Genomic DNA, 27603 nt, shown 5'->3' with positions numbered 1-27603 from the left:
GCTGAGTAATATATAGGGCAGATACCGGTGAGTATTGTTATTTGGCTCCTTTGAAGGGGAGTGTGTCGAACTCGGAGTGGGTCCACGCCAAACCTGTTTGATTTGTTCTTTGATGAGTATTTTTCATTTCGTCTGAAATCTCATTCCCGTAAAACTTAGCTACCGGTATGATTATAGATTTAACTATTCAAAGAATTCCAGGCCCTTCTTTGAATCTCTGTTGTTGCCCCAATGTACAGTTCCAAGGGATGGTTTCTCGCCAGTGCCCAGAATGCGTCTAAGCTAGCACATTTCAAGTGCTCAGCCAAAGGATACAATTCTGTCCACACCAATTGATCTATGATCTTGAAAGCACCATTGTATCTCTCTATCAGATTCGAAGCAGGATCAAAATCTGCCGAGACAACATGGAGAAAACCACGATTGCTGCTCCCTGGTATAGAACCAAACGATGAGAAAGATGCAGAGTCGACAACGAGGAAAGTTGACGTGGACAAATTGGCTGGAATACTTTGTGAAGCTACCATATTTTGGAAGTGTCTGCGAGTTTGTCAGCATGAGTCGCAAGTGTAAGGGAGGTCCATCATACTCTCTCGCATCTGCAAAGTCGTCCTCGAATATACTTTCATCGAGACCCTCTATCCAATGTAAGGTTGCTTTTTGCCTCACATTCTCAACTCCTACCATACCTTCCCATCCACTATCTAAACCTACTTCCAATCTAGCAAGAAAGTTTTTCCACTCTTTCGCGTTTTTTCCCTTACTCATTTTGTAGATGACGTATCCAAATTTATCAACGCTCCTCAATTCTCTTATCCAATCTTCCTCTTCTACTTTCGAAGGGTTCAATATTTGTGACTGTGCCGTTTGGTGCGCGTCTGCTCTATCTAAGATGTCCCATATGGGTTGTAGAGCTTCCTGCTTTTGTTCAAACGAAGAATGGTCATCATTTGCGATTCTCATCTCAGTGGTCTCTTTTATTTTTCGTTGATAGTCTATTTGAAAGTCCTCTCTTCTAGTATCTTGGAGACTCTCATATACTGCGTTGTTTCTTTTCCACGAGCTTTCGTCCTCACTCAGCAACCCAGTTACATTCCCTGGTTCATGTCGATATACGAACCCGACAGTGTGCGGTACAACATGGAACTCGGTTTCGATATAGAGATCGAGTATACTGTTTAGAATATGATAGTGATGCTGAGAAATGAGAGGAGTCTCAGCTTCACCAAAAACAAATTTCGATTGATCGAAAAATTTGGAACGGGTCGCGTTGTAAAGAGGGAGTAAACTTGTGAATATAAAGCTGCGGGATTGAAAAGCCATGTTTTCGAAGAGATAGGACTGGATGTATTCTTGCCACAAAGCCGGCAAATTGTAAACCGGTTTGGATCTCCCTTTTGAAACTTCCAGTGCGTCTAATACATCCTGAAAAATGTCAAATTCGAACCATATATGGTTATATATATCTCGCAATCGGCCTTGTACACGAGGAGTATGAAGATATTCGAATACGTCTATTATGAGCTGTATTTGAGAGAGAGCCGCATCGATATTCTCTGATTTAGAGAGGCCCATGGACTCCCACCGGGCAGGAGGAATTGGTGACATACCATGCCAAATCTAGAGAAAATCAGTCCACTGTGATTGTTCAAAATGTTCAGGTAGAGAAATCATATTGAAAAGGAGGTGACTACTCTTTTCTTCATCATGTCCATATTTCGTTCAATACTCAGTGAATCTAGTGCAGCACGCAAGATATCACTCATCCCAGATGCAGCCATCATAATTCTAGTTAAAGGCGGTGCAGTGGAGAGAGTTGCAGATACACTCTCTGAGCCAAGTTGGGTTTTATAGGGTTCTGGCGCCCATTCAACGTAACTAGTCGACAAGTATTTCACTACCTCCTCAGGCATAAGAGGTAGTCTGGTTTTTCGGTTTCCGGGCATGATACCAGACTTGGCAGCGCCGAGGAAATCCGTAACCGTATGGATCTCAAAAGGCGAGACAACTGCAACATGGCCTGGGGGAGTTGGAGGTAAGGAAGGAAGAGCTAGATACAGAGATACAACGATTGTGAGGATCATTGTTAGGAAAACTTTGGAGCAACATCCGCATGTATACCATCCTCTCCTTGTTCTCATTGGAGGCGCTCCAGCTGCGAGCAGAGGCTCCAGAGGTGCAGGAGGCATGTTGGCTGGAATATTTTGCACAAGAGTGTATTGAGGGTAATCTCTTCAGGTTTTGGTATAAAATATCCTAGCATGGTATTTACGTACTGACACGTGACTAGTTCACTGCCATCACCTTGAAATCTACAAGTATACCTTGACCATTTGACATGGAGCTTGCAGAACGCGCTTCCTTGAGATAGCTTCTAGTTAAGTGACGATGAACAACACCACATCTGACAGACAACCCCGCCCAGCAACTTGAGGCTGGAGAATTATGCCATGTCTCACCGCTGTTACACGATTAAGCTCGAGCTACCTTGGGAGCTTGGTATCCAAAACCGCTTTACCAAACACTTTGATGATCCTATTATTTCTGTTCAATTTCCTTTCAAAGATATCCATATACGTAGGTAATAATTTTAGTGATTTGAATCGAGCTACTTTGTTCGCAATTGATTCGTTAAAGCATCTTGATTGTTTATGTTGAGGTGGTCGAATTCGGTCTGTTTTTCTCCTCCGAACAGCGAGCTGAGCTGAAACCTCAAGCTCTTGCAATGCGGGATTGCGTTTGCTGGCCCGAGAGCTGTCGATCTCCTAGCCCAAACCTTAAGCATAGTGGAACTTAAATATCACTTCACCTCTCATGCTTCACGTCATCCAGACACGTTGAGTTGATCGTAAAGATTTATACAATCATCAACTATCAATCACTTCTTCCAATCCATCAAACAAACTCTCATTTATATACTAAACATCATCAAATCAGCAGCTCTAAATACCCCAAAATGCGCGGTCGTATCCTTCTCACCCTCTCTGCTTTCGGCCAAGGCGTTACACCCTTCATCGCAGATTGGAACCACACCCACATTTATAATCCCCGCTGGCCCCCTCATGCCAAATTCCACAATGGACAAACTATGTCTTTAGGTGCACTACTTGGTCTCGTTACTTTATACTATACCTGGCGCTTCCCACGTATCCCAACTCCGAAGTCCAAATCGAAGGTAGAGAAGAAGCAGACTCCCGAATCATCAGAGTCAGCGTGGGTGCGAAAGATGACTCGGGATAGTATGATCACAGCTGCGATTGCGGGGAGTTTGTATTGGATCGCGGGGTTGTCTGCGATATTATACCCGGGAAGTAAGGCAATGGATCCAGAATTTGGGGATTCGGCTCCGCAGATGATCATTTTTCCATTTTTTATGGGGATGGCTATTTTAGGAGCCTGGTTCGAAGTCAAGGATCTGGACAAGGTGTAATGGTACAGAGATTATGCTAGGGAGGAGTAGTCAAAGGGCGAAGGAGAAGGAAACTCTTAATATTGAGGAGATTGATGCCAACATCTTTGGAGTTGGAGTTCATGGTTACAAGCTTGGTTTGAATATCGGAATGGGTGGAGTCATAACAACTTCAGGCGGGTAAGGATTTGGGGCAGGGGGGAAGGACACGATAAATGATTTTTATGAGATGATGTTAGCTACGAGGGAAAGAACGACGAAAATGATGGAATGATTCAATGTATGTCAAATTAAATGGGTTATTGTTCTCCAGGATATGAGTTCCCAAATCATGGAATTGCTGGTAAAATAACTTCTCCGTCCTTTGGCTGCACATTCAACTGACCATCTTCACGCCATGGTGCCTGATGTTCCTCTGCAAACTGCCTTATATCATCAAAATTCTTACATTTGTGATCACGGTTGAAGTCCGGATATAAGTGAACACGATCTCCAGACTTTGCCCACAAGAAAGGGTGTGCTCCTGTGTCGGCTGAACACATCAAACTTTGGCGGACGGTGTCTAGACAGTGATCTATTGTGGTTGTTAGTAATTGAGTCCACGCAATAGTTGCTAGTATACATACTTATATGTGCTTTCAAGATGTATTCTTCATTCTTGAATGGCCCTTCTCCGAGATTGTGGTAATATTCAGAGTTGTAATAGAGCCCTTGTCGGAGAAGATTCTACGTATTGTCAGCTTCCGTTCATGATCTCTAACTTTGCAAGCAAGTGCTGTCTGGAATTGGAAGTCTTACCAGACAATGCAATTGATGCATCACCTCAACTATAGCAGGATACCCAGGACCTCCATCTTTCTCATCTACTCGGAAATGATCAAGTGATATTCCGGCTTTGGGAGCATCTTCTGGTGGGATGATTATTGCCTTATCTATTCATGTGTGTCAGCATCAGAACTTATCCTGCTTGAGATAGAGACTGCTAACATACATTTTGTTCCAAGATTGAACCATGCTTCATCAACTTCCGGGCTAGGTTCTTCTCTGTATATAGTGTTGGTGAACAGTGAGCCATTGAATCTAATAGTTTCGTATTCAACGTCAATATTATCGAGTATGGGACCTGTGAGAGTCAGCTCATTTGTCATTTTCTTCAAAGATAAAGTTTTGGTAACTAACTCCAAGTTTGACTTGTATGCTTAGCACATACTTGGTCCAGATTTCTGAGGGGTTGATGTGTGGTGAGATATGTTGCGGTGTTTGTGAGCAGTGTAACGACAACTATACATGATATCCAAAAACAAGTCTGCTTTTGTGAGCATTTCGTGGCTCTAGGATTGTCTAGTGTTGATCTATGAGATTTCCCAATCGCCGTGTATTCATTTTCCAAATCAGTAAGAAATGGTACACTTGACTCATCCGAATGTCCCATGTTTTCCCTTTATTAAACTCAAATATTGAAGCGTGAGTATGAATGTAGGTAGTACTGCTTCTCTGTCTTGTTAAACTGGGAAGTCGTTGAAGATTTCGCAAATAGCCATCTGAAGCACCGAATACCGAAAGTCCGTCACCAAACCCCCACCCCTCTTCCCCCTCAACGGTTCCAAGAAATATTACTATCTACCTTCCAGTTCTAGCATGACAAGCCCGTAGTTAGCAATTAGGTCCCCGACCGACCCATTGTAAGCACTAAAATGATCTGATCTTCAAGTACTTCCAGAATACCACTCTTGATAAGAACACGAAAGATCGACATACTCATATTCTGTACCAATAGGTTCCGATTGAAGAATGATACGTTGATTTACACGCACAAGCTTTCGGTGGCTTTGGATCGTGCATGCATATTGTGGGTTGAAGGATCGCCAAGGCTGATACCTCCTTCCCCTTTTAGTTAAGACAGAAGCGAGCCCCGCATGACACCTCAACTCGTGGAATTTGCGGATATAATGCGGGTCTATCTACTGATATTGACGGCTCCTCGGGTATACTCAAATTTTACGATAAGTAACTATATACGATATACGAAAGCGATATCTCACCATTGAAGATATTCTGCAAGGCGACAAATCATTGGTTCGGTGACATGGTTACAAGGTAATTTGGCAAGGGGCAAGCGTGCATGAAGGGTATTCAGTTACATTATATTCTTCATTTAGACATAAATTCGTCAAAGACAATCCTAAAACCCCGCCTTTCATGGCAAAAACACACCCCCGGCTTCTTCCTCGGAGCCAAGCTCCTTCTATTGTACAGCATAGAACCAGTTGGTTGCAGCTTCTTCTGGCTCGGCATCCTTCTTCTGAACAGCATAGAAAATGTTCGAAGCCTCTTCTGGCACAGCATCCCGCTTTTGCACAGCATAAAACCAGTTAGTTGCAGCTTCTTCTGGTGCAGCATCCTTCTTTTGAACAGCGTAGAAAATGTTGGAAGCTTCTTCTGGTATGGCATCCCGCTTTTGTACAGCATAAAACCAGTTAGTTGCAGCTTCTTCCGGTGCAGCATCCTTCTTCTGAACAGCATAGAAAATATTGGAAGCTTCTTCGGGCACAGCATCCTTCTTCTGAACAGCATAGAAGTAGTTGGTAGCCTCTTCTGCTGGTGCTGCATCCCGTTTGGCCTCTGTTGTATCTGTCATCGATGTTAGCATGAATTATCAATAGAGTTAAAATGAACTACATACCAACTGGAGTAGGGAGAGCAATTGCTACGCCGAGCAAGCTCAAGGCTGTCAATGCATATGTGACCTTCATGATGACGGGATGTTTTCGTGATGCGTGAGTGAAAGATGAAGTGAGAGTAACGGTTATAGAAGGCCTGAATTTCTACATTTTAGGAGAGTTTCGAAACTATATATAACACGATCTTCAACACAATATTACCTAAGGATATCTGAAGTACTTTTGACCTCCTTCCTAATCCGTGGAAGTGGGATGTCTTCTAGGGTGTAGTTTCAGGTGCATATTCAAAGGATTCAATTCCCAGATATAGTTTGTCAACATAACGCTTGTGCATCATGCAGGGGAAAGATTTCTGCACGAATAATGATCAGTGACTGTATCCGCACGAACCTCCCAATGAAGTTTGAGAGTCTAGCATTGGCTGCATTATCTTCCCATTCTTGCTGGCCATTGATATCTTTCTGTAGCAATTGACGTCAGATTACCAAGAACTTCTCGGGAAAGACGGGAGAATCGTAGTCTCCTGTTCACACAACTTTGTCTCATCATTTTTTTTCTATCTCGAAGATCTCTGGAAATATACATCTTCTGGTCGTGGAACAGCCGAAGGAGCAAACCACAAATATGGACTCTAAACGTGTGCGATATGATCAGCTCCCACTTGAAGAAGGTTCCAGTCCGTCGGAGACAAGAAAGACCACCTCAACTACCAGAAGAATTATTCAAGTTGTCCTGTGTGCAACTGTTCTAGCATCAATCATCATCGGTACCTTCTGGATATGGTTTCAAAAACACCCCAATCTGCCTCAATACATCGACTGTGGCTCCTCAGTCGAAGAAGCACTCTCCAAAAACTGTGTCATGGAACCGATGATCTACGGCTGGATACCACGTGAATGTTACTTCGCCGATCTCAGTTCTCAGTATTCTCCCTTTGAAGACAGAGGGTGGTATACAGACGACACCTACACGGTGCAAATACCGCCTGCAGACCTCTGGGCGGGAAAGAACAAACACGCTTTTACGCACAAGTATCATTCGACGCATTGTTTTTTTCTCTGGAGGAAACTGGCATTGGGCATTGCGAGGAGAGCAGATTATTTGGACGACAAGAGTTTGGATTTGGAACATTCGGATCATTGTTCGGAAGTCTTGGATCATTATGGAGGGGAAACTAATAATTCGACGAATGATGTTGTGATGGGATTTCATAGGTGTGAGAGATTGGCTTGGGTGTAGGAATGATGTGAAAAGAGATCTTGCGATTGTAGGATGAAAGCTTGAGGCTTTTGATTGGATTATTTACATCTTTATTGAATTCAGGGTTTAAGAAAGATAGTCATTTATTCCTTTGACAATGAAGTTAAAGTTCTCCAAAAATAGTGGGCTCATGATTGAATGGCATTTTCTTTTAATTATTTCGTCGTGCGTTGATCATTCATCACAAACGCTAGAAGGGAGAGAAGCGGGAGACCGGTAGATTGCGCGCACATGGTATTCGCGTGCTCAATTAGCTCTGAGGTTATCTAACTACTGCACCCATCCAACAACACATTCCATCTCCAAACCCGATGAATTAATTTCACTATGCGAGATATCAACCTCATCTTTAGGCTTTCTGGATGTCCGGCGTTGACATAGATGCTCTCAAATCGTCAGGATCCGGAAAATATCCCGATCTAACCAACAAGTCAAAAGCCTCTCTATCCTCCAATTGACCACAAGCCTCTAAAAAGTCCTCGGGAACATATTTCCTGATCAACTCCGCCATATTATCAGCCCTAGCACAACGGACATATGTACGAAAATCCAATGCTCTAGGCCACAGATGCATTCCGGAGGGATAATAACCAGCGAATTCCCAATCGATCAAAGCTTTAGATTGGAAAGTTTCCGTATCTATGAGAAGATTATGGGCTGCTAAGTCTCCATGTTGGAAAACGTACTCGGGAGTTGCGAGCGGGAGAGTTTTCCACGGTTCTTTCCTTCCTTTCCATGGTTCTTGCGTATCAATGGGCAACTAAGCAGGAGGCATAACGAAGCCGTCAATACCTCTTGTATGGGATTTCATAGTTGAAAGTTGCGGCATTACAGTATTTTCTACGAAGTTTATGGCGCTGGAATATGCTCTGCGCACACACGTATCGCAAGAAGCTTCTTCTGTATGTTTTTTGCCAGCTGTTACTAGGCATCCTAACGCATGCAAGTTGTTGAGATTAACGCCATTGATGAGTTCCGTCACAAGGTATCGTGTACCATCTGGATTTACACCATAATCGAGAAGTCGTGGAACTGGAATGCTTGTTTTCTGTGAAACGAGCTTCAAAAAGCGTTGACTTCATTGGTGATGCGGTCGTGATTGAACAATCTCTTGCATTCAATTGGATGTTCTTCTAAGTCCATATAAACCCATGGAAGTCGTGATGTTTTCCTGAACATTGTGGGTGTGAAGTCATATCTAACATTCCAGGTTTCTAGCCGGCGAACGACGTCAGCTTCGTTGAAATTTGGGAGCTTTGGGGGTTGTGATTGTTCGTTGATATAGGGTATCGACTTCGTGCTATCGGTTGGATTACCCATTCTTGCTAATGTAAGTTGAATTCAATTTTATGATTAGCAATGCTACTTTTTCTTAGTAGCTTAAGTGTGTAAAGATCGAATATTATATATTAAGGAAATTAGCTAGAATAATAGGCATGTACTCAGAAAGGGATGTCAGTACGGCAGCGCAATAGTTACCACAGGCCGTATCAAACGCTGCCCAGCATATCTCAATACAAAATGAACTGTACAAGAGAAAACTGGCAGCTCGCAAGAGACCCGCGGTATACTTGATCCTCTGTTGTGTGTTGCTACGATGGAAGATTTTGATCAAACTATCAAGGTCAAGCAGCCGAAACTCCCCCTAACCATATTTTTGCTACTCGTCAATTCCATCAGTGTATGCACGGCGAAATCGCTTTCGTCGCTTACCTAGTCATGGAAGTTTGGATGATGTTCTACGAAAACTTATGTGACAAACTCAGATCGGCTAAACCTTTCGTAATAATGCAAAATCATTAAGTCGAGCTAACTGTTCACATCAACCCAAAAGCCCAAAGCGTTTCGAAGAACAGAATCCTAAATTTAGTCAACATGTACACTTGCATTAACAGACATGATAATTCGACAACCCCGACTATATCTCTCGCATAAATTGACGATTTTATGCCACCTCACAGACTCAATTCAAAGTAACAACAGATGTGCTCGCGATCAAAATAAATCAAAACTGCAATCAATGCATTTGTTTCATTCCTTTGATGTACTCCCAAAACCCCAAAAACAAACAGGTATCAACGCCCCAAACATCTCATTCATAAACACATAAAGCCCAGACATCCAGCAATAACTAACAAATAAACACTTTATCTAACACAAATGCAAAAACTTGCTCGCCTGTTCCGTTCTCCTTCTCATCAAATCTCAAGCCCATTACATACCCAAAAGACCAGCGACCACCACCGCGCCCCCAAACGTGATCCATCCCACAGTCGTAATATCCGCCGCACTTGAACCCGTGGCCGACGCCGACGCCGCAGTACCCGTCGCACTGCTCGCTCCCGAGGAGCTACTTGTCCCAGAACCCGATTCTGCTTTCAATGGAGCGAGCGTGCCTCCCACAATACCTTTTGGGTTTGTAGTGGCATCACTATCAAGTGCTTTTGCTGCGAGTGAGAATTTCGCTAAAGTTTTTTGGTTGTCGGTTCTGGGTTGTATTAGCGTTAGCTATTGGATATTTGGTATCTAGATGGAGAAGAAGGTATAGGAAAGAGGAAAGAAATACTTACGCATTAACATTAACGGCTCCTACCATTCCGCCCTCACAATGTCCGGGATATCCACAGTAGAACCAGATCGGTTTCGTATCATTTACAAGCACGCTAAAGACGGAGGCGTTGGCTTCGGTGCCAGTGGTAGCGATCGGACCAGAGAAGAAACCTGAGCCCTTACAGGGTGATGCAAATGCTGCTTGAGCGACCGAATGCGTTTTGGCATAGAAATGGAACTCGAGGGTTGTGTTTACGTCAGCCTTGGTTTCGTTGGGAGAAAATGTAAGTTGGCCGCCGGCGCCAACGAGAATAGTATGGGTTGGGTCAGAAGGAGAAGTGCTTGTGGTGCTTGATGGAGTCACCGTACTGGGTGCAGAATTGGTATCTACGGCTCCGTATGCAGCAAAGGTGAAGGGGAGAGCTCCGAGGAGAAAAGTAATTTTACTGAATTGCATGGTGAATTATTATTAACTATTCGCGATATGGGAACAAAATATTATGTATTGATTGTATGATCGAAAGAAAACGATGAAAAATAAACATCAACTTTTGGGGTTGGATTTAACAGAAAGCAGATCGAAATTGAAATGATGAATGCGATTTAAACAACGATAGCTATCGGTTTATATAACAATCATACAAAGCCTCTTCCTTGGAATTTGCGAGCAACATATTAGAGAAAGACGGTTCGCCATCCCATCATGGTATCATGATATCCCAGGATTAGCATTCAATTGACATCCGAAACTGGCATGTCAACTTAGCCGCTCCGTTTTGGTCCCGAAAGTACGACCCCAAGTTTCGGCTCCTTAACACCAATCGAATTCGGGATATACTCAGCTTGCATATGCACCCCTGATAAAACAGAAAAAAACAACATCCCCAGGCCCCAGCCCTAAGGTTGGCACAATATCATCTGATAAGCTCGGTTACTTTCATCCGACCCAGTTATCCAATCATATCAGAAGTCTTGATGTAACTTAGCCTTAAGTAATGTTTGAACCCCTGCATGGAGATCTATTCTAATCCCCTGCGCCAATTTCAGACGTAAATGGTTCAAGGTGTTTAATTTAATGCGAGTCTGACAGGAGCAAGCCGTTGCCGAGAGAGGTATCCATCACCAAACTGTAGATGTGTGTAGGTGGCGCGGATATTGAAACGCGATCTGAGGAGGCGCAGCAAATTGTGCTAGTTTTATGTTGATTCTGATTTTTGCAGTGCTACTACCTCCATGCGATAGAGTGCCCCGAACGACGAACTTTTGAGCGCGGGAAAGAAAGTTCCATAGGTTAATGAATTTATGTGTTTTCTTGTAGGCATTGTTATGTCTTCAAAGACTTTACCAGGCGTTTGCAATCAGATCTCGTGTCAATATAGGTCTGATCTGTGTTGGCATCCCGTTTGGGGCCGAAGGTTTTTGCAACTAGTGGATACTTTGCTTCTCGAGGCGTAGTTGTTCGGCGGTTATACAGAACTTGACTTGGTGGTGTGACAGAAATTTTTGATACTCCAAGATATACTCAACTTGTTTGAGAATGTATCAACTTCTCCATAAGACAAGTTTGATTTCCGGGGCGGGATTAAATATGAAACATGGTTGAGTAACCATTCGATAAGCATCGAACATGTGTCGCCATGCTCTGTCAATCTTGCACATTACTCGTCTCAGGATCCATAAGGTCGTGTGTTTTCATCCCATGTCAAGGGTGTGGGGGGTCATCGAAGTAGTATATCGACGATTTTATGTCTGTCTTGTGTGTGCAATATTTCCAGTGGAACATCCAGTACATAGTTCCAGTTGGGACTCAGCATATTAGTGATGGCGCGAATATCACGATCTGCTAAGCCCTCGAGCCACCAAAGTCCAGAAACGAGTTTGATAAAGGACATGTAGTACGCGCAGATAATCAGTGCTCTAGGCCGTTTGCTCTTTACTAAAGCTGTAAATTCGTTAGGCGTGAATGATGGCCACGAGATTATACGAATGAACAAAGGTACGCTAAGTTCATCTTGACGAAGACTTGCATAAAGGTTGCCTAAAGCATCCAAAGTCCCGCAATATACCTGCAAGTTCTCATAATCTTGATCGTCAGGATCCATATGTAGCATATGTAATAGGGCAGATGGGACCAACGGAGTAGTGAGTAAATCGTTAAGATTTCGGACGAACAGTGGACCAACAGAAGTAGTGTCGTTTACACCTCCATCTGGGGTTTTCATCGAAACGATAATACGCAGTCCGCTATATAAACCCATCCAGCTTGCTACCGTGAGCTCATCGTTTTCACCCCGGTCTCCTGAGGCAAGCACTACAAGAAGTAATGCCATCACAAGAACTGCTTCGTAGTTCTTCGAGTCCTTGGTAACGGTCGCTAATGCAGCGCGATAATCACGAAATACCTTTCCACGGTAAAGAGCTGTTTGCCGTTTATGATCTTCGTTTTGTGGAAGTAGATACTGATTGTGGAGAGATGCCAGCCCCAACATTCCATTCAATAAGAATGGATTGTCAAAGGCAAGAGATGGAACAACCACTTTCATTACATGGCATGCTGCGGGTCCGAGGGCCACGATTGGTCCTGTATATGTAGAATAATGATGCACCATACGTAGATCCATTACGGAGAGTACTCCAGAGGCTGTACGCAATGGCGGGAATGGTGTACTTCTCGGGTCCCATGAGGGCTCAGCTGATTGAACAGGCCGACCATGAGTACTAGATTTTACTAAAGACGTAGTTTGCTCATGTTCCGTCGGACTAATCGTATCATTCACCTTGGCGGCCTTTTGTATGTATTGACAGGGAAGCTTTCTGATTTCACAAAACGAGCATTTTGGTTTAGCTTCATCACACTTGGTTGGTAATCAGTGAGTATAAACCATAAATGGGGTAAATGCTGGATATACCTTGATCTTTTTTGTCTTGCAAGTTTGACATCCGGCCCTCGACTTCTTATGGGGCCTTTTTGTTGTAAAAACAGCTGACATCTTGATCTTGTATTCAGGGAATTCTTCAAAACTCGAAATGTCCAGGAGTAGATGCTTAGTTCGGGAATATTGGCATCTAGCTATTGGATATTTGTTTAGAATATGACACAAGAAGGCCAAGTCATAGTAATTAAGGTTGCATTCACCTGACAGCAAGTAGATAGCGTGGAATCCGCTACAACGATAGCGATTAGGTAAAGTATAAAGTAGTTTGTTGCTTAGCAACAAGGGGAAATCCAGAGGCTAGTCGAATTCTAATGTGACATTAGAATCTTAACTCGGCAACTTTATTGAATTAGACCTTTATCGACTGTCAGAGGAGGCAGCCACTATACTGGTCGTTCTGTAGAAGTTTCCTCTAAACATGTGCAAATTGGTGAGTGCTGGGTATTGATTTGAGAGGCAGTGAATTGATACAGCGACATGTAATATAAAAACATAGAACACAGTAGTATTGAATGGATTTGGAAAAGTAGGGAAAAAGTGGAATAGAAGGCTTGAAAGTTTATCATCATATTTTGAAGTCTTTTTGCTTTGGGGACCCTCGGATCCTTTGGAGGCTTGGAACTAACTACCCACGTCTACCTAGGTATTTCAGGAAATGGCACTGGGCAGAATGTACGGGTAAATGCCGGTAATATGTCAGCTCCCGTCTTAGCCATGGAGCTACAGCCTTGCAAGAAGTGCTAGCCGATCCACTCACGTGTTGACGCGCCTTGGTATCCATGCCGTTTACCAAGTACCTTGCGCTAAGTACTTTCATCTCAGCCTTGCAATAATTCTCGATTTGGTTGTCTGCAAGAGGCAAGATAATTACAGAATGGTTGCCCTATTTACTTCACCACATGAATTGGTCCTTTCTTCATTAGCATCTGAATTTCCATGTAGAGAACAGCAGATTCGCTCTCTAACCACTTTACTTTCTGTAAGTCTAGCCTTGCTTTACTTTACAGCTGTACATCTGAATGTAAACTTACCTGTGTCTTTAGATCCAAGCTGCTCCAAGCAGAAACATTGTACTTCATGGGCTTGAAGCAACAGGCAAATCTACAATAACGAAAGCTGTCCTTGAAGCATTATCGGCCCATTCCCCGGCAAACAATAGCACTCCCGAGGAGCATTTCAGCAATGAATTACAATATGCCATAATTAAAAGCGCAGAATGTATATCTGGAAGGCATTTGTTAGAACAAACTATAGGAGCTGTCGCGAATGCGGTAGAATGGAAAGAGAATATACCGAGGTGTGAGAACCTCGCACAATTAGTAGTGGAGGTAGGAAAATTGCTCGAAGGTTGGACCGCGACGAATGAGGCACAAGCTGCAAAACAAAGATTCGTCCTTGTTTTTGATGGCGTTGATCGACAAAGAGAAGCTCCTCCTACTATGCTGCCAGCTTTGGCTCGAATGGGTGAGATCGTAAGTTTGGTCCCAACCTCAATCAGTGCAGTCTATAATCTAACAACTACAGATTCCCAATCTTACCACGATTTTCATCACTACAATCCCTCGACCTAGCTCTTTCCACCTCCCTGGAATTCCTCATATTCAATTCCCATCATATACTAAATCAGAGCTTGTGACGATTCTCTCGCGAACTTGCAAACCCTCTCCTAGACTCCCCGACGGTTCCAAGGAAACGTCCTCCATTTGGGAACGATTCATTCCCACAACTTATGACTCCCTTTCCAAATACTCAGGACGAGACCTTGTTTCGTTTCGCCAGATCTGCCTTCAATTATGGCCTACCTTTATCCAACCAATACTCAATGGGACATATACTTCGAACGAATTCTCTCGCCTTCTCATCGCGAATCGTGCACTTCTCCAAAATGATACACTTCTCACACCATCTGTTCTTGCTCCTATTACGTCTGTTTCCGTTCCCAAAAATGGAACTTCTAACACAAGCACCGCTCAGCTTCAAGCCCAAAACAACATTACAACCCATCTCCCGTATCACACTCGTCTTCTACTCATCGCCTCCTATCTTGCTTCTCACAACCCCCCTCGCACAGATCAGCATCATTTTCTCCAACAAACTGCAACCAAGCGTAAAAAGCGCGGTGGTGGTACGGCTCTCACCGCTTCCACCTCTCGACCCGGCGTTTCTAAATCACGTAAAATTCCTCGCAAACTACTTGGGCCCCAGGCATTTCTGCTGGAAAGAATGATCGCTATCTACCATGTGTTACTCGAAGATGCCGATGGTCGAGGACGCTATTCGGCTACAAATGGAAATTTGAAGAGGAAAACCAAAGGACTAGGCGCTGGAGAAGCGGACATACAAATGGCTGTTGCGACGCTAGCTAGCTTGCGCTTGATTGCTAAAATGGGGAGTGCAAATGCGGCAGATACTTTGGATGGAGGAAGCAGATGGAGAGTTGCGGTGGGATGGGAGGTAGTCAGGGGGATTGCCAGGAGTGTAGGAGTTGAGGCAGAGGACTATCTGGCAGAATAAATGTCGACTTGGATTTTGGAAAAACGAGTCAACTAAAAGAGCGGCATCACACGCATATGAGAATGTCCCATGAAACCCTCAATATGTAGGGAACCGAGTCGATATTTCATACTTGCCCTCGAAGAAAGTGGGCACATCACTAATGTCAATCACTCGCTTGGACAACCTCGTTAAAGAGAGCGGCCCTTCGTGTACATTTACCTACATATCTTGAGCTATGGTGATATTTCTGCCATCGCCGCCTGCCTCACGGAGACGTCTAAGATGGGTACTTCCGCAAGGTTTCGCTTCTACTATTCTTTGAGACAATTGGCAACCTGGAAGAGAGCGAAGGGTTGCCATCAGGCTGAGTCGAAGTGGAAATTTAGGCTGTATGGGATAGATGACCATAGCTACAGCAGCCCAACACAGGACCTCGAACTAGAGATCTAATAATTTAGGTGCAACACTTCAAGCAAGGAGACTTCAGATGATGAAGAAGCTTGGTGTTTTACCTAGATAGATACTTGAGCGAAAATACAGACTGTGTCAATATAAAACATAATGTATAATACAATAGAGATTAAATTACCAGATCATACAAATTCCATGATTTGTTCTCTGCTGAAACAGGGTCCAAAGCTATTTGTTGATATAACAGATGATTGCAATGTTTTTGCCAAAGTAATACACAAGAAAACTACACCTAGGTATGAAACTATCCAGAATCCATCACATAGCTTGAGAATCTCAGACAAAGTCAGTAAATTCCACACAACACAAAACCAACACGCCAAGATTAATTATTTGTTTCCATTTTCGTTTCTATTCATATAAAAATACACACAGTGCAGTACTAACACTCTCATCCAGTGACTAGTCATGTTTCCCTGGTATCAGAAAGAGAGAAAGACAGTAAAGCTTGAAACATCCTCAATAAGCCCTATTTTGTTCAACTTCCATAGTCCCAAAAATAAACGCCCAGACGCTCCTCCTAGACATATTCCACCATTCTATGAATTTGTAAGAAAAGAAAGACTACCATGCTTCTCCGATTGAAGTCTTTTTGCTTGGTAGTTTTCGAATAGTGCATGCCTTGCCAGGCCATTCCCACACTCCCATGTGAAGCCAAGCCAAGCCGAGAAAAACGACCAAATGATGAAACTCATCGATCCGATTCAATTGAACGCCAATCATCAATATCAAAACCGCCATCGATTCCAATCAAAATGCTTTTCCACCAACTCCCTCACCGGCCAAGACCCTCAAATGACTCTCACTTAACTCGCTTTTCAAGCCCATGCTTGCACTTTCTCGACTCAATCTATCCCAATGCTTCAAACCCTTCCTGAGTTTTTCTTGTTTCTGTTTAACTTCCTCTCTTAGAATATCCGCTTCCTCTTCCTTCTTCTTGAGACGAGCTGCGAGATCTGTGGGGATACCCGAAGCTGCTGGGTCGATTCTTCCCCCAGGTATGATAGGTGGAATACCTACCATTGCTGGGTGAATACGAGGACCCGATGATGGACCTGAAATAGAACCGCGGCTATGATATATACTGGAGGAATGTTGAAGAGAGGGACGAGACGAAACCGAAGTGCCTGCGCGGGGACCTGTGGGTATACCGGAAGGGCCTGTTGGTGCAGCAGGAGGAGTTTCTCTTGCTGGAGAAGGAGAGACACTTGGTGGAGGACGGGGTGGTGGCAGGTTTGTTATTGTGTTTAAATCTGTGTTGGGTCGGGCTGGTGGTGCTGCTCCCCAAGATGAGGTATCTGGACGACTGTGGCGCTCGTTGCTAAATGATGGCCGACCACCTCTCAACGAAGCGGAAGGGCCACGAGGTGGAGCGTAACCACGTGGGCCAGATGGAGGAGCGATGTGACCATTACCCTCTGAGGTACTATTAGATCTCGAATTATAGTTTGAAGAAGGACCAGATGGAATAGGCGCAGCGAAGTTGCGACCGCCACTAGGCCCGGTTGGGGCTCTAAAAGCTGCCGCTGGCCCTCTAGGAGGCGATCTTGGAGCTGTGGGACGAATTGGCGAGCGATCCTTCGAAGCAGATCTCTCCTGTTTTACTTGTCTGTATGCCAACCCTGAAGGTGATCGATCTCTGACAGGTACTGGAGAACGTATTGCTTCACGAGTCGCTGCTTGCGTTAAAGCTTGTCTGCTAGGGTGAACAGGCGGAGATGATCGACGAGAATTGGTGCCAGAACTTCTACCTGATGATCTTTCCGAATCACGAAGTGCTGGTGAAGGAGATCGACGCCTGATCGGGGATGGCGATCTTCGGCGTATGGGTGGTGAAGGTGAACGACGTCGCCATGTTTGCGAACTTGGACCGAGGGGAGTGCGAACATCTCTGGGGTCGCGACTGCGGGAGCGACGCCAGGAACCACCTCTTGGGCCTGGAGGCGGCGACCTTCGAGGAAGGGGAGATCTAGCTCTGATGGGGGATCTAGGTCGAAGAGGTGTGCGATTACGATCGAAAGGTGACCTTGAACGGCGTCTGAAGATTGTTAGGTTTGAAGAATTTTAAATTGACGATAGTAAACTTTACCTTTCATCTCTTCTTGGTGACCTTAATCGATCTCTGCGGTCATCATCTCTTCTGGGAGAAAATCTTCTTGGAGTTCTGGCTCTTATTGGAGTTCGACCTCCTCGAAGTGGAGATCGGGGTCTGCCACGCCAAGTCATATCTCGAGGTGGTGACCGGTCTCTTGCGCGATATGGTGGTGTCCTTGACCTACGTCTTGGAGAACGATCTCGTGCGCTAGGGTGATAACTGTCGCTGGACAAAGGTGGAGTTCGTCGATCTCTGCGAGGTGACCTATCTCTGTCGCGATCGGATCTGAAAGTGTCGGCTCGCGGTGGTGAACGTCGGTTATGATTAGGTCTATAAGATTCACCCGCTCCCAACCTTGTGACTTCGCCGTCACCTCGGATATCCAATCTGCGATTTTTATTCGTCAGCACTTCCTTTCTATTATTCGAAAAAGATTCCGCGTTCCTCGGCCTTAGAGCAGCCTCGAAATTCCAATCAGCCCTAATCGTGAGGTTCTCAATATGCGTCAGGTCGATTTCCTCTTCAGTTCTGACCGGTGTGTATGTTGCGTCTTTGGGATTTTCAATTTTGACCATTAATTGATTGTAGCTTGAATCAACACTTTTCTCGTTGCTATTCATGAGATATTTTGTATCACTAGTCTGCGAGCCCCCTTCGATATTCAAGCTTCCAGGGGTCACAGAACGTGCTCGAAGCTGGGCCTCATACCAAGCCAAATGACGAGTACTAGCCGCTCGGCCAGGTATAGCTCCAACTACAGCCTCAGACGATATAAGATATCTTCCTGTTCGCGCACGACTGGTGAAATAATCTTCTCGTAATGGCTTCTCCCTAGAGCATTTCTTGCTTTCTGGAAACCCTCGACCGTTGAAGTGCTCTCTACAGGCGCAAATGTGGAAATCGGCAGCGCCGTGCGACCATGAACAATATTCGCGGGTTCTTTGAGCAAAGTAGTTGTGTGCGAATTGTATACTACTATTCATCCAATCCCATATAGCTTCTGGGTGATCTTCCAGGTGATCTCCTGCGTCCATTCAAACAACGGTAGCTTTGGACCAACCTGCCAATAACGTATGCTGCGTGTTTGCTCTTGGAGGTTATGGATTTTGTATTGATATTGCAAGTTCCTTTAATGTTTACGGTGATCCGGCATTGATGTATGTATGCATTTAATGTCGATATGCCATGTTGCTATCCGGATACTATATACATGGGAATAAAGTAAATAAGAACTAACCTTCTATCTCGTCCTCTATCCATCTTGGGCTTCTTGTAATATGTCCCGTGACTATCCGTTCGAACTTTCCTCAGATGAGTTAAAATATGCTTCAAGTTTTGGTATTATATCGTCTCAAATCGTTGTTGTGTCATGTAAATATTTGAACATAAAATGGCGTAGAGTGAATTAAGATGTGATGAATTCATGTCGCAGTTTCCAAAGCTCCAAAAACAATTTCCAAGCTGTTGAAAGTACACTAGCGGCCGCCTTATCCCGGGCACGTTTGTATCACGTGCGGATGAGAGGATTGAACGAGATATTGATTTCTTGCAGTCTTGTGTCGAGATCTGTTATACAATTGAATGCCAGGAACAATAAGTACAAAGAGTGTCAATCGTAGAATCTATTTCACACACATTTCCATTGCCTTCCCAGTATTCTGATATTACATACGAAAAGCACCAGTAGTGCCTTTGCCAACCTCCATTCAACGCCGCATTACATCTTTCCCATCTTAAAATCTGTAGGACCTTTCTCTCTTCTCGCCTCGTTTTTCTTCATCTCTCTTTTGCTTCTTCCTGCTCTCTTGAGCAATCATATCACTTAAATCTTCATCATATTGCCAAGCTCCTCGTTCCTCTTTCTTTTGAGCCTCAAACCTTCGTTTTACTTCTTCCTTGCTTATACCATCCTCATTCTGCAAAGAATCTGGATCCAACGCAACATCTACATCTCCTGGCTTCTTCCTCTTTCTGGTATCTTCTTGTCCTAATACTGGTAAATGCGCATTTTGACCAGCACGTACATCATAAGCTCTTTCACCGCCAAAGAAGCCTTCAGCGCGGATCTGGCGTTCAGGAATGACAGTATAAGCAGATCTTGGGTGTGTGGACTCTTCAGTCTCGGTTCCCCTCTTTTGTTTACGAAGATCAAAGTCTCCGCCAACACTCATCTCACCAGGGTATTCTGATGGTACAGTTGACGCCATACCACCTGGTGTTTCGGTACCACTAGGCGTTTGCAAACCACCAACGTCCTCCTCATCACCTTCCTCTTCTTCCTCATCGCTTTCCTCTTCTTCTTCAGACTCCTCCTCAGGTGCTTGTAACTCACCCCACAGTGTTCTCTCAATAGGTTCACCTGCTTGGTTGTTAACTTGTGGTTGAAGGACACCAAAGATATCTCCTCCATAGAGGGGTCGATTGAACTCATCAACGGGGGGTTTTCCATAACCTCCAGGATGAAATCCCCATGCGCCACCCGGTGGAGGTGGTGCATTTAGCCCGGGAATCTTAAGTGAAGGATATGAAGGCGGTGGGCCAAACCGTTGTTGGTTGATTAACCATGGAGGCGGAGCTCCAGGTGGAATATTTAATGCGTCTTTGAGGTCGTCGCTCAACTCGCCAGGCCGCAAATGTCGTAGATTCGTCTCGTACTCCTTTCCCTCGTAGTAAACCTCGCCATAACGTGTTAGTTCCGGCTTTGTTTGAAACCGGAAGAAAGCTTCATACAACTTTTGATAATCAATATCCAATTTTCCCATCTTTGGCTGCACTCTTTCCCTTTGCTTCTGTTTTAAACTAGCTCCATCCTGTTTTTCCAACACAGCGTCACGCATTTCGGCGATACCAGTCTCCTGAATAAACTTAGGAAGAGAAAATGGAGCCTTCTCAACACCACGTTTCGATGATAAATACTCGCGCTTAAGGGACCAATGATTCGGCACTGGAACGACATTTCGATATGATTTGATGTGGACAAGTAATCGAGGATCCGAAGCTGAGGTATCTGTCCAATCTACAAGCTCTGGCTTCCTTACGAGAGCTTTCAGTTCTGCAACAGAAAGCTTGTCTCTCTCCTTCCTCTTCTTTTTAGATAATTTGGGCTCCTTATCTGCTTCTTCGTCCTCGTCTGGAATTTCGTCATCACCATCGAAGAATACTTCGCCCTTGTCACCATTGTCTGCATCTTTCGCAGCCTGATCTTCTTCAGCAGTAGCACCAAATCTTTCCATAATATCCTTGAACATGGCGAAATTTGGATCATCTTCAGAAATGTTAAAGGCTGCAATATCTGCTTCCAAAGGATCTTCATCGTTTTTGGCTTGCTCTTCGTCGTTCTTGATCGGTTTCTCGGTGGTTTCGGCAGGCTCAGCTGCCTCGACTTTTGGTTCTGATTCTTTTGGAACATCTGCTTCTGGTGTTGGGGTCACCTAGAAATTATTAATGAATGTGAGTTTCAATAATATGCTTAGACCAACCTGTGCTGCCTTCTTCTGCTCCTTCTTCTTTGCGCGCCGCATTTGGTTTTTGGTCATTTTCGGCGCCATCTTTGCGACCTGGGGGCCACAAGCCCAATTGACAAGATTGTGACTTAAATTCGTGAAAAGGTCTCTTCTTCGAGCTTTGCATCAATATATCTGGTATTTGGATTTCATATGATAGCTCTGCGATTCAATAATTCGTCAACTAGAGATAAAATAAAAGCTCGTCGCGATGCTCGATGTAGGTATTATCGAAGAGAGTTAATATCAAATCGCGATTATTTTAGCGTCGGTAAATCCCGTCAGAAATTACGAAATCTAGAGCCGCTGCTAATTAAGTAACAACTTTTAGTCCTTCGAGTACGGCATCGTCATTATTGGTTGATACAATTGAATTGAATACTCTCATGTCATTGTTACACACAATCTGGAACTACGAGTACAATCAACACTTTCTCCGCGCAATGAATATTTCGGGTGATAATCACAATTCATAGTTATATAATTTACAATGCCTCATTCGACTCGAGGTCCGTCGCCTGGTCGAATTGCACAAACGAGCTTCAAATTTCCTGGTGATACGAAGGCCAGCTCGCGCACATCCATGGAGAAGTTTCCAGATCTCGATACCTCTGATACCTTCGATCAATATGATGGACAACATTCTTATAACTCACGGAATCCCAATGGATATCCCGGTGGTGGTCCTCCTCCAGTGGATCGTTGGCAGGCACAAAGAAATGGTAGGATGGGAGGGGATTCTTGGACAAATGGAGAATCGAATAGTGGCAGAGGACACAGAAAACAGAAGAGTTTGAGTGATGCATTCAAGACAATTAAATCGAGAAAGGGGAGTATGAGTGCCAATGTACATGAAATTTCGGATGCCCTAAAGGCTCCAGTCTCTCCTAAATTAATTGTTTGTAGACATCTCCTACGCATAGTTGGCGAAGACTAATTTAATTCGTCCAGGTCTTATGTATAGTATGGTATCTTTCAAGTGCCCTGACAAACACATCTTCGAAATCGATTCTAAATGCTTTCCCGAAACCTGCGACTCTTACTCTTATACAATTTGCATTTGTCGCATTCTATTGTCTGTTTTTCTCCTGGCTTTCCGCGACTTTTCCACAACTCAAAAATGCAATTCCAGCTCTACGACATGGAATTCGATATCCCACACGAGAAGTCATTATGACTACTCTACCTTTAGCGGCTTTCCAAATCGGTGGCCATCTTCTATCTTCCACGGCGACAGCTAAAATTCCGGTCTCACTGGTTCACACAATCAAGGGGCTTTCCCCCTTATTCACAGTGGTCGCATATCGACTTATATATAATATCCGTTATCCAGTGGCTACATATCTCTCCCTCGTTCCTCTCACACTCGGCGTTATGCTCGCCTGTTCCGCAGAATTTAGAGGAAATATATTTGGTATAATCTACGCTTTCCTCGCAGCCATAATATTTGTCACCCAAAATATATTCTCTAAAAGGCTCTTCAATGAAGCCGCAATCGCAGAAGCAGCAGGTCAACCGCGTACCAATAAATTAGATAAGCTCAATCTCCTCTGCTACTCGTCGGGACTCGCTTTTCTTGTTACATCACCTATCTGGTTCTGGTCAGAAGGTATCACTCTCTTAGGTGATTTTTTCCACGATGGATCTCTTGATTTGAGTTCCCACCCCGAAGCTTTCGACCACGGACGTCTAGCCCTCGAGTTTGTCTTCAACGGAACATTCCACTTTGGTCAAAACATCATCGCATTCGTTCTTCTTAGCATGGTTTCTCCCGTCACCTATTCTGTTGCCTCTCTCATAAAACGTGTCTTCGTCGTTGTGATCGCTATAATCTGGTTCCAAAACCCTACAACCAAGATTCAAGGTCTGGGAATTGCTCTCACATTCTTCGGTCTCTACCTCTACGACCGGACCAAGGGTTCCAACAAAGCAGACCGCAAAGCCAAAATGTTAAATATTAAAGAAGAATCTCTTCTCCCTCTAAACACAACCTCCGGTAGACTCACACCCGTCACTCAAGGCCAAGTCCTCTTTGAATCTCCAATCCAAGCACGAGGCGGTGGATACTCATTATCGTCTGGAAATTCGGATAACAAGAGATCAGATGACAATTCGTTTGACAGAAATGGGAGGCTGAGGGGTAGTAGTAATGCTTCTTGGCTACCGCCTGGAACGAAACAGGAGGATACTTGGAAACCCAGAGAGATTATTGCGAATGGACCTGGGAACGGGAATGGGAATGGCATTTCTGTTAACTAAAGTGCTTGTCGTTTGGAGTTTCATAAATAGAGGAGATGGATTTTTGATTTGGTTTAGATTTTTCCGTTATTTTGTGCTATTCTAGTTCCTCTACTTGCTAGATAGATACCTACCTACATAGGTACTTATGATATCAACGAAAATGCACATGCGCAAGCAAGCAAAGCACTCCACGAAGTGTCAGGTATACATATATAGATACCCCAGCTGAGGTACGCACGAAATGCACATGAAAGGGAGTAATGGGCGTTAGGACAATAATAGAACATTTTGAATATGGTTTCTAGAGTCGCACTGACTGACTCTGTCAATCACCCTATTGATAGATGGGAGTTTTCGGTTCGGCGCTTGAAATTTTTCTGTAGGCAGTATGAGAATAGAATAGATTGGAACGGAGTGGAGTGGAATGGAATGGCGATATGAGGTTTATATAGCAAGTAGTGGAATAATTGATATCTGTTCCAGATGGATGCAATGTAATGCGGTGTGTGGGCGCAGGTGTTGATTGAGAAGGATAGATCTTTAAATTTGAATACCTATGGCGTGAAGTTGAAATCAAAGGGAAATATATACAAGTGACGATATGCACGAAGACATTCTTAAGTTAGTGACAATTCCGGTGAGCTCTGGAATTCTCGTCAAAAATCATACTTGTATGTCAATCTTTTCTCTCCCTACATCACTATATCATCAGTCCCACACAGCAATATAGAAACCCATCACATCACACACCACTATACGAGTCCATTCATACACCAGACCATCTTGATATGTGCAAAGCCAAATTATATTTATACAGCCATTCCTTTATTGGTACTATAATACAACGCGGAAGAAAGGCTAGCAACATAGTATGTAATCATGATTCGTATGTGTATCCGCGTTCAACAATGCTCCGCAAAGAAGCTATCCGATCCCTAAACAATTCATAGAGTTGTGATACCCAAGCCTTCCTATGCCATCCTATTCGTATGTTCATAATTCGTAGCGCACTGTCCTTCCGTCCATCAAATGCATATGAGTCAAGTCCAACCTTTCCCAGCCATTTCCTCATGCACCCTTTGACTCCCCTTGCTTTCCCTCTAAACATAATCAACTGATCAAAAAAACTTGCAAATCATGCTCCAATTTCCGTTGCGCCTCAAAGTGGATCACCAAGCTACTCCTTCCTCCACAAACCCATCATCTCCATCCCAGTCATCATCACCTTCAGGCTCGCTGTCCAGAAAGTCCGCCTCACCAAACTGCGTCTCGGCCGGTCTTAAATTGTCAATTCTGACATTGACTACCTCACACATTCCTTGAATCACATTTCGCTTTTGTTTCGCTTTTCCCTTGCCCTTGCTGTTGACATTCCGGTTCATAACCTTACTCTCACCACCACCATCAATATTCTCATCACTTACATCTTCATCTCCATCTTCATCTCCCAAACTAGGAGTCTGAGGTGGCGAAGAAGGAAATCCATCAATCCCCGCAGTAATTTTTAACAAGCGAATTTCCCGAGAAGCACGTTGACTTCGGGCAGCCTGGCGAGCTGAAGGAACTGATGTAGATGGAGGTGCAGGGGTGGATGTTACACCATCATCATCTCCATCTTCCTCCTCTTCTTCATCTTCCTCGTTGTCAATTTCATCATTAGAATTGTCAGGGCTTTCAGCATAGTTTGTACGTTTAGCGCGTGTGCTGTGACGGAGTGGGAGGGAGTTTCTCTTTGGTCGAGCTTTTTGCTTCTTTGGGGGACTTTGGCTCTGATCAGTATCTTGGGTATCTGTTTCCGATTTGTAAAGTTCAACTCTTGGTAATTGCGCAGCTTTCAAAAAATGCTTTGGGGGATCGCAAACCCTCTTAAAAACTTGTCCCAAAGTGCCGATCCATTTATCTCTAAAGGCAGCCCTATCTCTCCATGCGATGTTAATACTTGTCTGCAGAATCAGAATTCGGAGATCCGAAAGCTCGCCTGCACTATCCAACAAGCTTTGAAAGAACATTTCTGCGGCTTGTTTGTCCCATTTGCGTAAATTAAGAAGCTCAAGGGATTGGAGCGTGGTTGGCCATTCAGGAATTTGATTACTCGTAAGTAACTGATCATAATCCGGCTCAGCACTGTGGTATGAGATATGTGCATCGAAGTATTGAAGGTCCATTCTTAAGACTTCCAGATATGGACATGCTGCACCAAGTGATGGCAGAAAGGCTAGGCTTAAGGCAGAGTTATGATTGAGCGTGAGACAGCGAAGTTGCCTGCCACTAGTCAGGAGATATTCGCCAAGCATTTCAGCAGTGACCTCCCAACAATTAGTGATTTCCAGATTTCGCAAATTTGATGGTAGCAGGGGCATCAATTTCGCATTAAGTAGCGTCGATGATTCGAAAATCAAGTGTTCCAGTACCTCCAGGGCGGAAATCGCTCCACCTAATAATTCCTCAAGTTTTGGATCCTCCTCGCCTTTTTTAGGGTGTCGAATTTGGTAATTAACAAACGCAATCTTCTTTAGTCCGATGAAAGATGGCTTGAGGTGAATCTCGCGAATCTTTTCAATGGGCCATCTCTTACCTGCTAGTCTGGACGACCAACGCCAGCTTCTTAGTTTGCACAGACTGGTTTTATCTCCTTTGGTAATATCTGCAGCCGGTTCAACATGCTCTAGTGCTTCAAAGACCGCAACTGGATATTCCCATCTAATCGAATCGTCAAGTTGTTTGAAAGGCTTCGAATCTTTCTGATCGTAAAACTCCAGATCCGCCAATCTTGGCAAGTCCTTTATTAAGCCATGCAAATCCAGAAGTCCACTGCCAGGTAAAGAATAGGCAGCAACTTGCCTGACTTCAATGCGAAGGTTGACAACTTTCTGTCTGTAGCCAAAAGTCAACATCGCAGGGTCAGATTTGAGTAAATCTACGAGTCTAATCAAACAATTAGCTAGGGAGCTTTCATCCGGAATTTCAAAGTTACTTACCGATGTGCTTTATCCATTGGAACAAGAGGAGGCGAATTGTACAATACTGTAAAGGCTGGTTCGGCGAACCCCCGACAAAGATATGCGACATCTAGCAGCCATCTTCCAGATGGAAGAGGTTGAAAGGTTCTTTCTTCGTACAGTGGATATGTGGCGTACTCAAATATTTGCACTAGGACATGATACGGAAGAGTCTGCCATGGCGGAATAGCTTCGGGATTTACCACGAGCATAGCTGGCGACTGAACGCGGGATCTTTTGCTAGAGGCTGATTGATTCTGTTTTCTTCTCTTCGGCGTTGATTCATGGGAATTGCATTGGCTTCGCTTGGCAGAAGAACGAGAGTGTGAAGCATTTCTCGAGAGTCTTGCGCGGGGCGTGTGAGTTGCGCCACTATAGGATGGTTCATTATCTTCGCCGTCCTCTTCTTCCTCCTCCTCCGAATCATGGTCAGTCGATGATTCTGCGTATGAAATTACCGGCTTCTGTCGAGTGCTTTTTGTAATAGCTACTTGTGGTTTATTATTCGCAGACCGTGGTTCCCGCACATTTCGGGTGCGTGCCCGAGAGCGTCTCGCAGGTGGCGCATGAGAGATATCACTATGTGATTGTTCATCGACATTGCCATTTTCTTCCTCTTCTAGATCGTCATCGCTGGTCGGAGGTTCTGCGTATGAAAAAGTAGGATTTCCTCTAGTAGATCGAGGTGGGGTTCGCAGAGCTCGAGTAGATATCGAAGATCTAGCCATGCCTATAAAACTTAGTTGTTTGCTGGTTGGAACTCATGAAGGTGATGTTGTGAGAGTTAAAGAAGCTGAAATGGACGATTGCAAAGAGAAGTATATCTTTGCACAGCAGCAGTATGATTTTTTGCTAGTGAGTTTCAACTGCAATTATGTATAGTTTGAAGGTGAAGAATTGTGAGAATTTCGATGAGAAATGAACAAGTATTGAATGGAAGAGCTCTCTTTACTTTTTCCAAA

General features: G+C 44.1%; 13 protein-coding genes across 13 annotated transcripts; 4 read left to right on the top strand and 9 right to left on the bottom strand.

The window, feature by feature from the left end:
- Positions 1-179: 179 nt before the first annotated feature.
- On the bottom strand, positions 180-2189 carry EAE97_003596 (uncharacterized protein; the record flags this gene model as incomplete). Its single annotated transcript, XM_038874108.1, has 3 exons — positions 180-540; positions 590-1620; positions 1695-2189. The coding sequence occupies 3 exons, from the start codon at positions 2187-2189 to the stop codon at positions 180-182; spliced, it is 1887 nt and encodes a 628-aa protein (XP_038734717.1).
- Positions 2190-2956: 767 nt separating this feature from the next.
- On the top strand, positions 2957-3430 carry EAE97_003595 (uncharacterized protein; the record flags this gene model as incomplete). The annotated part of the gene is made up of 1 exon (XM_038874107.1): positions 2957-3430. The coding sequence occupies one exon, from the start codon at positions 2957-2959 to the stop codon at positions 3428-3430; it is 474 nt and encodes a 157-aa protein (XP_038734716.1).
- A 146-nt stretch (positions 3431-3576) lies between these two features.
- Positions 3577-4996, bottom strand: EAE97_003594 (uncharacterized protein). Its single transcript, XM_038874106.1, has 5 exons — positions 4589-4996; positions 4401-4532; positions 4208-4341; positions 4036-4135; positions 3577-3983 (listed from the first exon to the last, which is right to left on the bottom strand). Exons 1-5 carry the CDS (start codon positions 4839-4841, stop codon positions 3739-3741), a joined length of 864 nt encoding a protein of 287 aa, XP_038734715.1. The 5' UTR covers positions 4842-4996; the 3' UTR covers positions 3577-3738.
- A 658-nt stretch (positions 4997-5654) lies between these two features.
- EAE97_003593 (uncharacterized protein) lies at positions 5655-6162 on the bottom strand (the record flags this gene model as incomplete). Its single annotated transcript, XM_038874105.1, has 2 exons — positions 5655-6040; positions 6093-6162. 2 exons carry the CDS (start codon positions 6160-6162, stop codon positions 5655-5657), a joined length of 456 nt encoding a protein of 151 aa, XP_038734714.1.
- A 552-nt stretch (positions 6163-6714) lies between these two features.
- Positions 6715-7329, top strand: EAE97_003592 (uncharacterized protein; the record flags this gene model as incomplete). Its single annotated transcript, XM_038874104.1, has 1 exon — positions 6715-7329. One exon carries the CDS (start codon positions 6715-6717, stop codon positions 7327-7329), a length of 615 nt encoding a protein of 204 aa, XP_038734713.1.
- Positions 7330-7699: 370 nt separating this feature from the next.
- EAE97_003591 (uncharacterized protein) lies at positions 7700-8670 on the bottom strand (the record flags this gene model as incomplete). Its single annotated transcript, XM_038874103.1, has 3 exons — positions 7700-8110; positions 8183-8398; positions 8428-8670. The coding sequence occupies 3 exons, from the start codon at positions 8668-8670 to the stop codon at positions 7700-7702; spliced, it is 870 nt and encodes a 289-aa protein (XP_038734712.1).
- An 894-nt stretch (positions 8671-9564) lies between these two features.
- Positions 9565-10357, bottom strand: EAE97_003590 (uncharacterized protein; the record flags this gene model as incomplete). Its single annotated transcript, XM_038874102.1, has 2 exons — positions 9565-9838; positions 9921-10357. The coding sequence occupies 2 exons, from the start codon at positions 10355-10357 to the stop codon at positions 9565-9567; spliced, it is 711 nt and encodes a 236-aa protein (XP_038734711.1).
- Positions 10358-11618: 1261 nt separating this feature from the next.
- EAE97_003589 (uncharacterized protein) lies at positions 11619-12890 on the bottom strand (the record flags this gene model as incomplete). Its single annotated transcript, XM_038874101.1, has 2 exons — positions 11619-12755; positions 12810-12890. The coding sequence occupies 2 exons, from the start codon at positions 12888-12890 to the stop codon at positions 11619-11621; spliced, it is 1218 nt and encodes a 405-aa protein (XP_038734710.1).
- Positions 12891-13710: 820 nt separating this feature from the next.
- EAE97_003588 (uncharacterized protein) lies at positions 13711-15908 on the top strand (the record flags this gene model as incomplete). Its single annotated transcript, XM_038874100.1, has 3 exons — positions 13711-13815; positions 13880-14308; positions 14361-15908. The coding sequence occupies 3 exons, from the start codon at positions 13711-13713 to the stop codon at positions 15348-15350; spliced, it is 1524 nt and encodes a 507-aa protein (XP_038734709.1). The 3' UTR covers positions 15351-15908.
- A 645-nt stretch (positions 15909-16553) lies between these two features.
- EAE97_003587 (uncharacterized protein) lies at positions 16554-18932 on the bottom strand (the record flags this gene model as incomplete). Its single annotated transcript, XM_038874099.1, has 2 exons — positions 16554-17841; positions 17893-18932. The coding sequence occupies 2 exons, from the start codon at positions 18930-18932 to the stop codon at positions 16554-16556; spliced, it is 2328 nt and encodes a 775-aa protein (XP_038734708.1).
- A 699-nt stretch (positions 18933-19631) lies between these two features.
- On the bottom strand, positions 19632-21446 carry EAE97_003586 (uncharacterized protein; the record flags this gene model as incomplete). Its single annotated transcript, XM_038874098.1, has 2 exons — positions 19632-21329; positions 21378-21446. The coding sequence occupies 2 exons, from the start codon at positions 21444-21446 to the stop codon at positions 19632-19634; spliced, it is 1767 nt and encodes a 588-aa protein (XP_038734707.1).
- Positions 21447-21754: 308 nt separating this feature from the next.
- EAE97_003585 (uncharacterized protein) lies at positions 21755-24200 on the top strand. The gene is made up of 2 exons (XM_038874097.1): positions 21755-22299; positions 22353-24200. Exons 1-2 carry the CDS (start codon positions 21892-21894, stop codon positions 23658-23660), a joined length of 1716 nt encoding a protein of 571 aa, XP_038734706.1. The 5' UTR covers positions 21755-21891; the 3' UTR covers positions 23661-24200.
- Positions 24201-24367: 167 nt separating this feature from the next.
- On the bottom strand, positions 24368-27589 carry EAE97_003584 (uncharacterized protein). Its single transcript, XM_038874096.1, has 2 exons — positions 26621-27589; positions 24368-26567 (listed from the first exon to the last, which is right to left on the bottom strand). The coding sequence occupies exons 1-2, from the start codon at positions 27367-27369 to the stop codon at positions 24812-24814; spliced, it is 2505 nt and encodes an 834-aa protein (XP_038734705.1). The 5' UTR covers positions 27370-27589; the 3' UTR covers positions 24368-24811.
- Positions 27590-27603: the final 14 nt, after the last annotated feature.

Source organism: Botrytis byssoidea (assembly GCF_014898295.1).
Source record: "Botrytis byssoidea strain MUCL 94 chromosome Unknown BBYS_006, whole genome shotgun sequence".
Classification (NCBI taxonomy): Eukaryota; Fungi; Ascomycota; class Leotiomycetes; order Helotiales; family Sclerotiniaceae; genus Botrytis; species Botrytis byssoidea.
The sequence above is the reverse complement of the archived record's forward strand: the minus strand, read 5'-3'. Positions and strand labels throughout refer to the sequence as shown.

Bases quoted from the DNA above. Each gene is read 5' to 3' on its own strand.
- EAE97_003594 (XM_038874106.1), bottom strand. From the start codon at position 4,841: ATGGGACATTCGGATGAGTCAAGTGTACCATTTCTTACTGATTTGGAA. The intron at 4,533-4,588 runs GTTAGTTACCAA...TGACTCTCACAG, and splicing joins GCATACAAGTCAAACTTGGA to GTCCCATACTCGATAATATT. The intron at 4,342-4,400 runs GTATGTTAGCAG...ACACATGAATAG, and splicing joins GTTCAATCTTGGAACAAAAT to ATAAGGCAATAATCATCCCA.
- EAE97_003585 (XM_038874097.1), top strand. From the start codon at position 21,892: ATGCCTCATTCGACTCGAGGTCCGTCGCCTGGTCGAATTGCACAAACG. The intron at 22,300-22,352 runs GTTTGTAGACAT...TAATTCGTCCAG, and splicing joins CAGTCTCTCCTAAATTAATT to GTCTTATGTATAGTATGGTA.
- EAE97_003584 (XM_038874096.1), bottom strand. From the start codon at position 27,369: ATGGCTAGATCTTCGATATCTACTCGAGCTCTGCGAACCCCACCTCGA. The intron at 26,568-26,620 runs GTAAGTAACTTT...TTGTTTGATTAG, and splicing joins CCAATGGATAAAGCACATCG to ACTCGTAGATTTACTCAAAT.